The following is a 13,764-nucleotide window of genomic DNA, read 5'->3' as shown; positions in this document are numbered from 1 at the left end:
ATAAAATAATTGCATGGGACCCTCTATGCCTCCATAAATTAGGCAGCAAGTAGCTGCATGGGACCATGCTGCAAGACCCCCAACAGATACTCAAAGCTCCCCTGTAGTAAATCCACCCTCATCCAATCTTGCCCTAGTTCCGCCATATTTCAAACAACAAGTATATATATATCAGTGTTCGGTTTGTAAGATAGGTAAATTACAATTCGCCGCACCGCTGAACTAAGATCTACATGTTGTTCCGCATTCGTCATGAACCCGACAATCACTTTAATTTAAACGATCGTTAAACCATTGTCTTACGTTAAATATGGTAAAGAATTTTAGAGTTCTATAGCCGTACCAATGAGGAGGGAAGCGCTGGCCTCATGAAGATAGTAGAATTTATGACGGCGGAGAACATGTCCCAGCACGAAGGCAAGCACAAGCATCATGATCTGCAGAAGAATTCCCACACCTGCAGCCTGCGTTTCAATTGCTTGCTTACCAGGAGCATCTGTGGGCGTTATTTGCAGTTCCGCCATCACTGCAACTAAAGCTTTCAATCTCCTTCCACTGCAAAAAAAAAATCTTCCAAGATTGTAAACCTCTAGGGTGAAAAATCCATCCCAAAGGAGCTCCACTTCTTTGTCCGGGTTCGTTGGGGTTTACAATTCGAATTGATTGTGTCGTACGCGGAGTATCAGTGCGCTAAATTGACAAAACAAAACGAAAAAAATAACAGCGTAGAAAACAAATGATTTTTCGGAAATGAAATGAAAGATTTTAACATTGGACTTGTTGACCCGCTCTTAACGAGGACACGTGTCAGATGCTTTTAACTGCTTTTTCATATTTAATTAATTCCTATTATTATTTTCTTTCTGATTTAAATTGAGAGAGACTATGCAGAGAAATTTAGAGATCTGTTTTCTTTATAATATCTAGGTAAACAACAAACGTATTGATAAAAACATTTTTTATGGGAGGGGGATTTTTCTTTGTTTGTTAGGGGCTGCACCGAAATCTTCGCTGCACACCATACTCCAGAACTGTGCCTTCGGAGTTACGCAAGATACAATTAAATTTTGACAATTGATTTATTTATAAATTTGAATTTTCTTTACTTGGTTTAGTTTTTTTAATATATTTTAAACATGCACTTTGCATAGGGGAGGATAAGAGATAATGAAAAGAATATATACAATGAAGAAAAAACAACAGCTATGGTGTGGTTCTATTTTCTTCTATTTTCCCCCTAAACATCTGGGGAACCTAATGTGTCTCATCTTTTAAATTTTGGAGTTAGGTCTCTTGATCTCACTTATTTCCTTTTTGGTATTGGGTGTTCATTTTCTTTTGGTAAACCACACTTTCCTTCCTTTGTTTGATTTTGGGTTTAGATTGCTTCTTTGTGCATCTATATCTACTTTGTATGCTCTTGTGTGCATTAGTGGTATTTAGATCTCCTTTGGCATTTACATTGTTTTCATAAATGTGAATTGGGAAAAATGCACAATAAACTTGCATCCTACATTCTTAGATTGTATTGCACTTTACATAGTCATTGCATTACATCTTAATGGGGTTGTTATCTTTATTTTTAAGTTTCCTTCATGATCTTCAAGCCATTCAATTTCGTGCATATGATGAGAATTTAATTTTTCTTTGCATTAACTCTCACCCCACTCCAAAAGATAATCTTTTCAAGGATGATTTTGATCAATCTTTAGTGAGTTATCATGTTCCTAACCTTACTAATGCTACTATTTGGGATGAGCCCTTGGAAAAGGATATTGACTATCCCTCGTGAAACTTCTTTGAGTCATGATGTGTGTTTTCTTCCATCCTTGGATGATTCTACTATTTGGGATGAAACTTTATATTAGGATATTGATTACTCCCTTCCTCATGAGGCAAATTTTATACAATTAGATGATAGAATTATTATTGCTCCTAATGATTAACCAATTCCCATGCATTTTATTCCTTTTATACATGAGGCCTTTATGAGTTTTATTTATACTTCTCCTAAGAATACCTTAGAAGTGAATGATCATATCCTTGATGCTTCCTACTATTCCTCTCAAGACACATCTCAAAAGAATTTAGGTCTTGTTCATCATTATGACCTTATTTCCACGAATTCAACCTTAGACCTTAAGGTTCCTAATCACATTGAACCTATGGGTAGCTTATCAACTCTTCAAGATTTGACAACCTTAGATTTCACACCAACATCTATAGAAACGCCAACATCCTTCACTTTGAAAATCAAACACATCCATTTGACAAGGGTATGCGTATTGAATGTTTCTCTTTTTACATTTCAATCTAATTACACCTAAAAAGAATTTCTTTTTCTATGCTCTGCCATTATTTGCAATATACAAAATTGATTATTTATGGTATATTTTCAATGAATTGTAATGATGCATGATATCCTTTTCATTATCACTCTACTCAATACATCTACATCCCTATGTTGCTTCTAGCTTTCTGACATTGTTAGCCTATCTTTGTAGGATCATTGTCCTACTTTGAGAGCAACATAATAGTCATTTCCCTTGTCTCTTCACTTGGGGGGCAAGAGACCCATTTCCTTTTTCTATTTATATCATAGGATCCATTTTCTCCCTTTGTTGACTTGTTTTCCTTTTAAATGGTGACATTTTTATTGCATTCATTTATTGTGTCACTTGCATACTATACATCCCAAGTGCAATCTTATGTTTTCTTGAAATCACATGTTTGGTATATAAATTAAAACCACATAGGGAAACATAATGTATCATTCTTCCCTTGTGTAATGTATCCAATATCTTTTATGAATTTGCATTCTCTTCTAATTTGATGTTCTCTCTTGCATGCATTTATTGTGTTACATAGGAATTAGCATCCTAAGTGTAATTTATGTCTATAAGTGTATCTTTTATATAAAGGATATATCATTTGGGCATATATTGTATTTTTTGTCTCTTTTCTCTCAAGGATTTGTTATCCCTTTGATTGTTCCTTTCGTGATAACCAAGTAGGTATAGCATGGTATCCTACCATCAATCTCTTTTGTTTCTCTATATCTTCACATTATTTTATAGCACATTCTTATTCGTGGGAATGTAATGCTTTGTTTCATGGACAACGCAATTGGTGTTGCCTAATAATGGCTTCCCATGCCTTGGATTTTAATGTTTGTCATTTAATAATCATCTATAGTTCGCTTCATATGCGATGTCTTTTCTAACATCTTATGGTGTTTGAAATTGCATATCCTATGACATTTACTGTCTCCTTTGCTCTGTGGTGTTGCATTATTCTATGATACTTCTTGGTTGATTAATGTGTTTTTTTTTGTTCATGGTTACATTATGGTTGCTTCTTATAGTTCATATTTGTTGAATTTTCATGGATCTTTTGTAAATGTATTAAGCACTGCACTATTAGGTATGTGTGGTACAAATACAACATCCTCTTAGATTTATATATAGAGAATAGGCCATGAATAGATATGTCCCTTCATATATGACATGTCTATTCATTAATCAGATAACTAATATAAAAAATAATTATATATATATATATATATATAATAGGTTTATCCGTTTGAAGCTAGCAAATATCAACAGTCCCTCTTAACTTAGAATGATAACCACGTAAAAATAAATATTACTTCAACTTAACATTACAAATATCAATTTTAAGGATATCTCATAAGATTTCTGCCATTTGATATCACATTTGTTACCATGAGTATTGGTCTTCTAGAATATCAACACATGATATTCACCAAGTACTCAAAAGGTTTTGATATCAAGAGTATTGGTCTCCTAGAATATCAATGATATTTAGGTTACATCCTCTTAGATTTATATATAGAGAATAGGCCATGAATAGACATGTCCCTTCATAGGACATGTCTATTCATTAATCAGATAATTAATATAAAAAACAAATTTAATCATATATATAAATATATATAATATTAATTTTTCTCATGTAACAATTACCTTATATCTCAAATATAAAGAACACATATATAATAGGTTTAACCCTCTGAAGCTAGCAAATATCAACACTCCCTCTTAACTTAGAATGATAACCACATAAAAGTAAATATTACTTCAACTTGATATTACAAATATCTTGATTTTAAGGATATCTCATTTGACATCTCAGAAGATTTATGCCATTTGATATCGCATTTGTTACCATGAGTATTGGTCTTTTAGAATATCAACACATGATATTCACCAAGTACTCAAAAGGTTTTGATATCAATAGTATTGGTCTCCTAGAATATCAATGATATTCACCAAGTACTCAAAATAAGGTTTGATAGGACATTTGATATCAAGAGTATTAGCCTCCCTAAATATCAATGGTATTCACTAAATACTCAAAATAAGGTTTGATATCACATATGATATTAAGAGTATTGGCCTCCCAGAATATCAATGATATTCACAAAATACTCAAAATGAGGTTTGATATCACATCTAATATCAAGAGTATCGGCCTCCTATAATATCAATGATATTCACGGAATACTCAAAATGAGGTTTGATATCACATCTAATATCAAGAGTATTGGCTTCCCAGAATATCAATGATATTCACTAAATATTCTTTGACTAATGGCCTTACCTAACATTGTTGAGATGCAAGACATTAACCATATACTCAATTTGTTTGATCTCATAATACAAGTTATTTTTTCTTTGTTTTTCGATAAAAATGGATGAAGCCATTATATTTTATTATAAACTACTTCAAGAGGCTCCAGGAGGAAAGAAGCAGTGAAGAAAACCTCCCTTTGTAGTCAAATGAACAATATATATTCAATGATATGCAACCTAAATCTACCCAAAAATAAATTGGGAGCAGATTCAAAACCAAAATACTAAGTGAGTAGCCTAAAACCCCCTAGCAATCTATCAGATACTAAATGATGAGACTTCTCTCAATACCCATTATGAACCTTTATCAACTATCAATGAACTGGCTAATGATGTTGAATCCCAATCAATCGACCCTTTATCCAAAGCAACCCCTTTATTGGCTAGCCAATCAGCTAACCTATTAGCCTCCCTAAAGCAATTTGAAATTTTGTCTTCTACAAAAAGTACAAGTTATTGTAAGATCGTTGCCTTATAGTAACTTTTGCAAGGGAAAAAGAGAATCAAAGTGGAGAAAAAAGGGAAAAAGGATAATAATGAACCTAAACAATACTTTGAGATTTCATCTGATAGGGACTACAACGAATAGATGGAGGGCATGGATGCGAAGGGAGACAGTGCTAATGGGGAGGAAGATAATTTCAGAGGAGAGGAATGTAAGGAGAGGACGAGAGGAAAGATAAACATCACTGTTAAGATGCCTGCCAACAGAGATGAAGATTTTGAGGGCAAGCCTAATAGGAGTTTGAAAAGAGGGAGAGATATTGACTTTAAGGAGGACAAGCAGGAGGAGGGAAAGGATAGCGACGAGGAAGATGAGAAGCAAGGGAGTGGGGAAAAGAATGAGTAGGAATTTGAGGAATTTGGTTCCAGCTAGTACACATGTATGATTTCAGTCAAAGAGAGGAAAGTGGTTTGGAGAAATTTTGATAATGTTTCTGTGAGGATGGGGCTTAGGAGAGAGATGATCAAAACTATGGTCAAGGAGAATAAGGAGGGAAAAATTCAAATGGAGGAGTTGATTGACGTTGACCTTGTTATTTTGAGTGATAACACAAAGGAAAACCCTCATATGGATGTGCTTAATAATGCTAAAAATATTATTATTGATAGTTTTTGAACCACTAAATGGACTTTCCATGAAATCCAAGAGCTCAAATACAAAGTGGGTGTACTAGAAAGGGATGATTGTAGTATGCAAACTAGGAAAACATAAGAGGAAAAGGAAATGGATAACAAAGTGGAGGAAGTGAAGAGCAGAGTTTAACTATGGAAGGCACTCTGCAAAAAATTGCTGAGCAAAGCTATAACATTCTAAAAGAATCAAATGACAACATAAAGGTGCTCATAAACAAACTTGAAGAACACACAGATAGTAAGGAGGATGACCAATCTCCCAACCATGGGAAGGATAAGACTCTAAAGGATGGTTCGAGAAAGAGAACTAGATCCAGCACAAAGAAAAAGGACATCCAAGAACCTAAGAAAGATCTTTCAAACTTGAAAGAGGCAGCTGGAAGAATGACTAAGCTAGAGATTCAAGCTGTGGATATCCTTAAAGAAATTGCCTGAGCCTTTCTCTTGGCTTTTCGGGCCTGTCCTAGTTTTTTTGCTCCACTTCTGTAATAACCCCAATAGGTTATAACTTCTTCAAACACCAAAAATCTTTATACTTCAGTTATTTGACATTTCGTCAAACACTTTGCAAGCAAGCTCTGATACCACTATAATAACCCTCCTCAAATCTGCTCTCAAAAATGCTAATCAAAGCTCAAGGAATTTTGTCAAACACTTTGCATACAAGGGGGTCATATGACTGATATAACTTTTCAGATTGCTGCAATAACTCTTGTTTTGATTTACATCAAAGGAAATGCTTACAAAAGACTCCAGATTTGTCTAAACAATGACCTAACATGAATGTGCAACTAATTTTGACAATATTCAGTGCATATATATGATCTAAGTATGAGAAATGAACACCTACAGCCAACTGGCATTTTTACAAACAGTTGGTATGCAAACTAACTAGCTGATAAATAATGATATTGCATTGCTTAAATGACACCAGCAACTATTATCTTATTAATTTGCAATGAAATTTCTAATACAATGCTCATGAAATATGGCCAAGACTTTGGCATTTACATGGATTACAAAATGACAATGCTGGTATAATGCACACTTACAGCTGAAAGCTTATAACACCCTAAAAAGCAATACTAACAAAAGAACTTAGTTGTAGATGGCTGTAATAATTTCCTTCAATGTTGCCCCTTCTACTTTGCTTTTCCGATTTGCTTTTTCGGTCTGCTTTTTCGAACTACTTTTTCGTACCCGCTTTTTCTGCCTGCTTTTTCGATTTCACTTTTTTCGGACTGCTTTTTCGTACCCTCTTTTTTAGCCTTCTTTTTCGGTTCTGCTTTTTCGAACTGCTACTATGTTGAATCTCAAGACCATATCTTTCAATGGCATCAAGATTTTCAGCTTGAAGTGATTTCGTCCTCCAAACTATTGAGACATAATCTCCAGAAAATTTTCCAATTTCTTTGATATTTCCAAGCATGCCTAAAAGAAGCTCTTCCATTTCTTTTATAGTGTTCTCACAAGGGCTCAATCCTTTGTTTTCTCAATGTGGGATAAAACATCACTCCCTTTTATGTAACTTATGTCTCCAATGTGTTATAAAATAAAAGGGACTCTTTTAATTTAAATATTTCCCACAAACTATAGTTTATGCATTAATAAAGTTAAATTTTTAAATTTAACTTTATTAAATAGCTTTATCAATGCAAAACAAATCTTATCAATGATAAACAAGTGTTCTTGCCGATTTTAAACAATTACCATCAACATATCGCTGCCACTGGATGTCCACCCATGCCCAAGATGACTTACTATAAATAGTAAGTATGCTCAAAGTTGCCTCAAAACCCCTCAGAAAGACCTGCAACTAAAACTATCTAGGCCAAATGGCCTCTAAGCCCCTTTAATGTCTTGGTTAGCCTACGGGACTGTGGGGAAATAGGCTAACGACAACATCATGCTATGAATGCTAAAAAGGGGACATTACAGTCTGCCCTTCCCAAAATTGCTTGTCCCCAAGCAATGGCTGAACAACAACCCAATCAATCCACCTGGATCCCAAATGTAGTCATGAACTATATTGTTGTCAGTCAACATAGGCTCCTGCAACAACCTCTAAAAATTAACCAAAAGGAATCCATAATCAAATTGGCGAGTACAACTCACCCAAACTCCAAAGTCAGGAACCCATGAGAAACAAGCTCTCGAAATATCAGAACCCAAGTAGAGTAGATAACCCAAACTGCCAACACAGTAAATACCATCAATGCATCCCACTGGTCTATATGGAATGTACGATCCAACTCTGCAACAATGGTGACCACTCCCACATGAAACTGCACCAAATACAAAGAATCCACACACTGTACATCTACTGCAGTTAACACAACTCTGTAGATTACGGGCCACTGTCTCATCACCATAACTCCCATGCACCGCTGATGGTGAAAAGACATCACAAGATAAACAGCAAGAAATGGAACCCAAACCAAATATGCCTGCCACCAACTCCTCAACACAAGGATCAAATGCTAATTGATGTACATACCCTGCAGTATAATGCTGATAAAAAGAACCAACCCCAGTCAACAACTCACCATGAACAAGTGATACAACCCACTGTGACTGATCACTAGCTAAGTCAGGAGATTTCATAGCCAAAGGAGTAGAATCAATAACAACAACCGTTGAAGCATCACTCCCAAACTCCTGCTCTAAGTCATGTATTATCAAGCTATCAACCGCAGAACCTATCGCCATGTCATGCCCATCACAATTCTCATCCTGTGGTGTCAAACCATCCCATAACTAATGACAAGCACTAGGAATCAAAGTATATCTCTGTATCATCATCTCATCAACATGGTCATCAAAGGTAAATTGATGAGCATACCTCACAATGTAATGCCGATAGAATGTGCCAATCTTAGTCAGTGGCTCAGATTGCAACCCAGATGAAACTAATTGCAATCGATCACTAACCAAGCTAGAACTGACTACTACCTCCGAAGACATCGCCAAGGGAGTAGTATCACTAGCAGGAACCATGCCAACTGTCGGCTCACCAACATCACACATGATCTTTGATACAACATCTCTAGTCTCTGTGCCATCAGTACTAGAGCCCACCACCATGTCAGGCATACCACAACAATTTGCTGTAACACCCAACTCAACTGAACCTGACTCTAGTGAGAACGAACCTGATATGCCAATGTTAGTATCAAGGATGGATGCATCCCCATCTCCATTGTCTCTGACAATCTCGACCATGGACATCCTCAGATCACCAGACACCACAACTTGTGACTGTACAAAATTTGGTAAAGACTACAGTCGCTCTAACTCCATGGTCACCTTAGCCAAATGAAACTGTGACTCCTCGAAAGCCAATTGTGTACTCTCAAGAATCTCAGAAGTCACCTTGAGCTGCTGAGTAAGCTCGCTCACCTCATCTTCCTTGGCCAATAATGCATCATATGTTGTACTCCCCCACTCCATAAGATAATCTCTGTCGGCTACCAACTGCATATAATCCTGTCTCAGAATCTGAATAGCCTCCCATAAAGAGTGGATCTCTATCAAGGAAAGATAACTACCTCCCTGCTCATCACTAGTAAGACAACCCCATCCATAAACTGCTAACAACTGACGAGCAACGTCGAAATGCTGGCAAGTGATAGAATTGTCTCACTCACTAACTCTCAACTGACTAGACACATGATGGCACTGGCTAGACTGTCTCCTACAAACCTCCTCTGACACACTGTCTAAAGGAGCATCCTCAAAGTTACTGGTCTCTAAACTATTACCATCCATATCTTGTGAATCAACTCCAAAGCTCATATCAATATACGTAGTATCAAAAACTATAGCATCACTGTCCAACCCCTCCGTACCATAAGAAACTGCTAAGGAAAGTAAGTCCTCAAAACTATCCACAACATCCCCCTGGGTGTCGTCTGTAATAATTAGATCTTGGGACTCTCCTATAAACTCTGTCATCTTTGAGAAATCATCAACATGTGACCTGACTGTAAAAGAAAACTGAGTCCCTGCTATAAGCGCTAACTCCCGAAGTGAGCTCACCTCAAGACAAAGCTCGTCCACATGTCTCTCAAAATCCTGGAGAGCCAACTGAATACACACCAAGGAATTCTGAGTATCCTCTAGCTCATGAGAAAGCTGGTCAACCTCCTCCTCTTTCTTCTTCAATGCATCTAAATAGATCCCTGCAAGATTAAGGAGATGATCGCGATCTGAAAGTCGGTGTATGTAACTTACCTTCATTGCCTCCATGCCTTCCTTGATCTATTGTAAGTCGTCACAAGAAGAACCTGTTGTGACTCCTTATTATCTCTCCTGCAGTTGAATCATCCAAATGTGATTCTCAATCAATCCATACATCCTGTCATGATGAGATAAAGCCACGACAATATCCTTGTCCCTTGTCTTCAACTGGCTTGCCAAACCAAGTGAAGAGCTACTAGCCTCTATCTCATGTGAAGAAGCATCCAACTGTGCTTGATACTCATTTTCTGCAAAGACCTGAATGCTCACTTTCTGATCAACTGTACTATCCTCAAACATGACACTATCCTCAACTGCTATAACTTCATCCAGCCCAACTATACTGGAATCACTATCTGTGTCAATCATGCAATTCGGTGTGCCTATGATATCACCTTCTGATGCAACTGGCTCAACTTGCACAACATCTGAAACCCCTTATGCCTGTGAAGATGATGCAGATAAACCATTACCTAAAGATGTGTTGAAGTCTCCCTGTATCAAATCTGCATGTCTGTTAAACTCCTCATACAAGTTTCTACTTGTCATAGGGAAGGTATGATCCTTAGGCCTATCAAAGCGTTCAATCAGTCTCTCTGAAAACTCCACATATGAGGTAATGTGTGCATGACCCATAGTGACCATACTATGATGCCACCACTGGTGTGCTAACCCATCCAGGTGAATTGTTGCATACTTAATAGCTTCTTTCTCAGGCATAGGGTTCATTTGAAAGTATGTATCAAGATTTTGAACCCAAGCTCTTGCTGTAGACTTCCCCAAGGCATCATAATATGGTAACGGAGGTTCCCTACTTTCTTCTGTAGCTCATAGCTCTGGTTCCTGTCATGTCCACGTGGCATATGCTTCATTCGTACATCTATATACTCCCTATAGGTAATTGCAGCAATAAAATATGGACCTTCGACTTCCCAATCTCTCCTCAGTTGGTCCTGTATATCAGTGATCTGGGGCTCTAGTACGGGTTGCTCTGGAGCTCTAGGAGGAAATATGGGAATCATGGGCTGCGAACTCACTGTCCTAGTTTGTTGGGGTGCATGACTGAAATTGTTCCCAACTTGTTCACCTCCATTATGTGCCCCATCCTGATTATTACCATTCTAATTATTTCCTCCACCCACATTAGCATTCAACCCCATTTGACAAGCCATCATCTGCATCATAAGCTCAAATCTTTGACTCTGTTATTGTGCTCTTTGCTCTGTTGATCGTTGTCCCTGTGCTAAGGTGTCTAATAATTGTAAGAATCTTTCCTTTTCCTGATTTGGACCGACATTCATTTTGTCAAACATTTTTCTCTCTATCTGGATATTCCAAATTCCCTATAAGACCTCCACAGGATGGCAGGACTTATAGCTCTGATACCACTGTAATAACCCCAATAGATTATAACTTCTTTAAACACCAAAAATCTTTATACTTCAGTTGTTTGACATTTCATCAAACACTTTGCAAGCAAGCTCTGATACCACTATAATAACCCTCCTCAAATATGCTCTCAAAAATGCTAATGAAAGCTCAAGGAATTTTGTCAAACACTTTGCATACAAGGGGGTCATATGACTGATATAACTTTTCAAATTGCTGCAATAACTCTTGTTTCGATTTGCATCAAAGAGAATGCTTACAAAAGACTCCAAATTTGTCTAAACAATGACCTAACATGAATGTGCAACTAATTTTGACAATATTCAGTGCATATATATGATCTAAGCATGAGAAATGAACACCTACAACCAACTGGCATTTTTACAAACAGTTGGTATGCAAACTAACTAGCTGATAAATAATGATATTGTATTGCTTAAATGACACCAACAACTATTATCTTATTAATTTGCAATAAAATTTCTAATACAATGCTCATGAAATATGGCCAAGACTTTAGCATTTACATGGATTACAAAATGACAATGCTGGTATAATGCACACTTACAGCTGAAAGCTTATAACACCCTAAAAAGCAATACTAACAAAAGAACTTGGTTGTAGATGGTTGTAATAATTTCCTTCAATGCTGCCCCTTCTACTTTGCTCTTTCGATTTGCTTTTTTGGCCTGCTTTTTTTTCGGTTCTGCTTGTTCGGACTGCTTTTTCGTACCCGCTTTTTTCGCCTGCTTTTTCGGTTTCGCTTTTTTCAGACTGCTTTTTTTGTACCCGCTTTTTCAGCCTGCTTTTTCGGTTTCACTTTTTCGGACTGCTACTATGTTGAATCTCAAGACCATATCTTTCAATAGCGTCAAGATTTTCAGCTTGAAGGGATTTCGTCCTCCAAACTATTGAGACATAATCTCCAGAAAATTTTCCAATTTCTTTGATATTTCCAAGCATGCCTAAAAGAAGCTCTTCCATTTCTTTTATAGTGTTCTCACAAGGGCTCAATCCTTCATTTTCTCAATGAGGGATAAAACATCACTCCCTTTTATGTAACTTATGTCTCCAATGTGTTATAAAATAAAGGGGACTCTTTTAATTTAAATATTTCCCACAAACTATAGTTTATGCATTAATAAAGTTAAATATTTAAATTTAACTTTATTAAATAGCTTTATCAATGCAAAACAAATCTTATCAATGATAAACAAGTGTTCTTGCCGATTTTAAACAATTACCATCAACATACCGCTGGCACTGGATGTCCACCCATGCCCAAGATGACTTACTATAAATAGTAAGTATGCTCAAAGTTGCCTCAAAACCCCTCAGAAAGACCTGCAACTCAAAGTATCTAGGCCAAATGGCCTCTAAGCCCCTTTAATGTCCTGGTTAGCCTACAGGACCATGGAGAAATAGGCTAACGACAACATCATGCTATGAATGCTAGAAAGGGGACATTACAACTTCCCTATTTCTCATGTTTTTTCTTGTTTTGTTGTGGGAGGCTGTTGTTTTTGGTAGTGGTTTTTATGTTGATGATACTTTAAGCACTCTTTCTATGTTTTACTTTTACTTTTGTAGGTTTCAGGGCCCTATTAAAACATGTTTTCCTTAATCAAAAACTTATGCAAATACAAGTAACATCATTTGGATGTTGTCATTTCCTCATGATGTACATAGGGGTAAAACCATTAAAATCACATAATCATGAGGTATATTGATGAATCACAATCCTCTTGACTGATACAATTTATTGATCACTAGAGAATCCATCTCGACTTGTTTTACTCTCTCTAAATCAATATGACCAAGATCACCAAGTTGACTAAATCAGATCCTCTATCTACACCCTCTCTTTCAAGGTTGCCTCTAATGAAATGTCAGGCTCTCTTTGAATCTCAATCTCCCTCTTCCTTATTCTTAAGTGTTCGCTAATGTTAAAGTTATGAATGGCATTTGAGTGGTCATTGGCCATCTATACTTTCCAAACCCCATCCACATGGTCGCCTCAAATCAGAAAAAAATTATTGATTCCTTATCATTTACCACAAGTCCTTTACATTTGTTGTAAAATAACTTCTATCACCCATGTATGTTGGATGCTTCCATTTTCATCTGTAATGGGAATGACTGTTGAGAATCGTGATCATTATAGCAAGAACATCCCTCTGTACAATAGCGGATTGCAAAAATTGTAACCTTTGTTGGAAAACTCTACTTAGACTTTTTGGAATTAAATGCAACTTCCTTTGTCTCAAACCATATCCTTTTATGATTTCAATGCAATAGTTAATTCAATAGCAAGTTGGGTTCATTTGCTTTTGCTTTAAATTGA

At 36.5% G+C, this 13,764-nt stretch overlaps 1 protein-coding gene across 3 annotated transcripts in view; it reads right to left on the bottom strand.

Annotated features, from left to right (window-relative positions):
- LOC149545080 (sodium/hydrogen exchanger 5-like) overlaps nucleotides 1–669 on the bottom strand; it is a 155,560-nt gene extending 154,891 nt beyond the window's left edge. For all 3 annotated transcript variants that reach the window (XM_089795576.1, XM_089795575.1, XM_089795574.1), the window contains exon 1: nucleotides 344–669. In XM_089795576.1, the coding sequence (XP_089651702.1) occupies nucleotides 344–524 (181 nt within the window). In that variant the 5' untranslated portion in view covers nucleotides 525–669. The remainder of the gene's footprint in view (nucleotides 1–343) is intronic.
- Between the last annotated feature and the right edge of the window lie 13,095 nt (nucleotides 670–13,764).

This window comes from Cupressus sempervirens, chromosome 8 (genome assembly GCF_028749045.1).
Source record: "Cupressus sempervirens isolate cs-2001-9-10 chromosome 8, ASM2874904v1, whole genome shotgun sequence".
In the NCBI taxonomy this organism is placed as follows: domain Eukaryota; kingdom Viridiplantae; phylum Streptophyta; class Pinopsida; order Cupressales; family Cupressaceae; genus Cupressus; species Cupressus sempervirens.
Note: the sequence above shows the minus strand (reverse complement) of the source record. Positions and strands in the feature narration are given on the sequence as shown.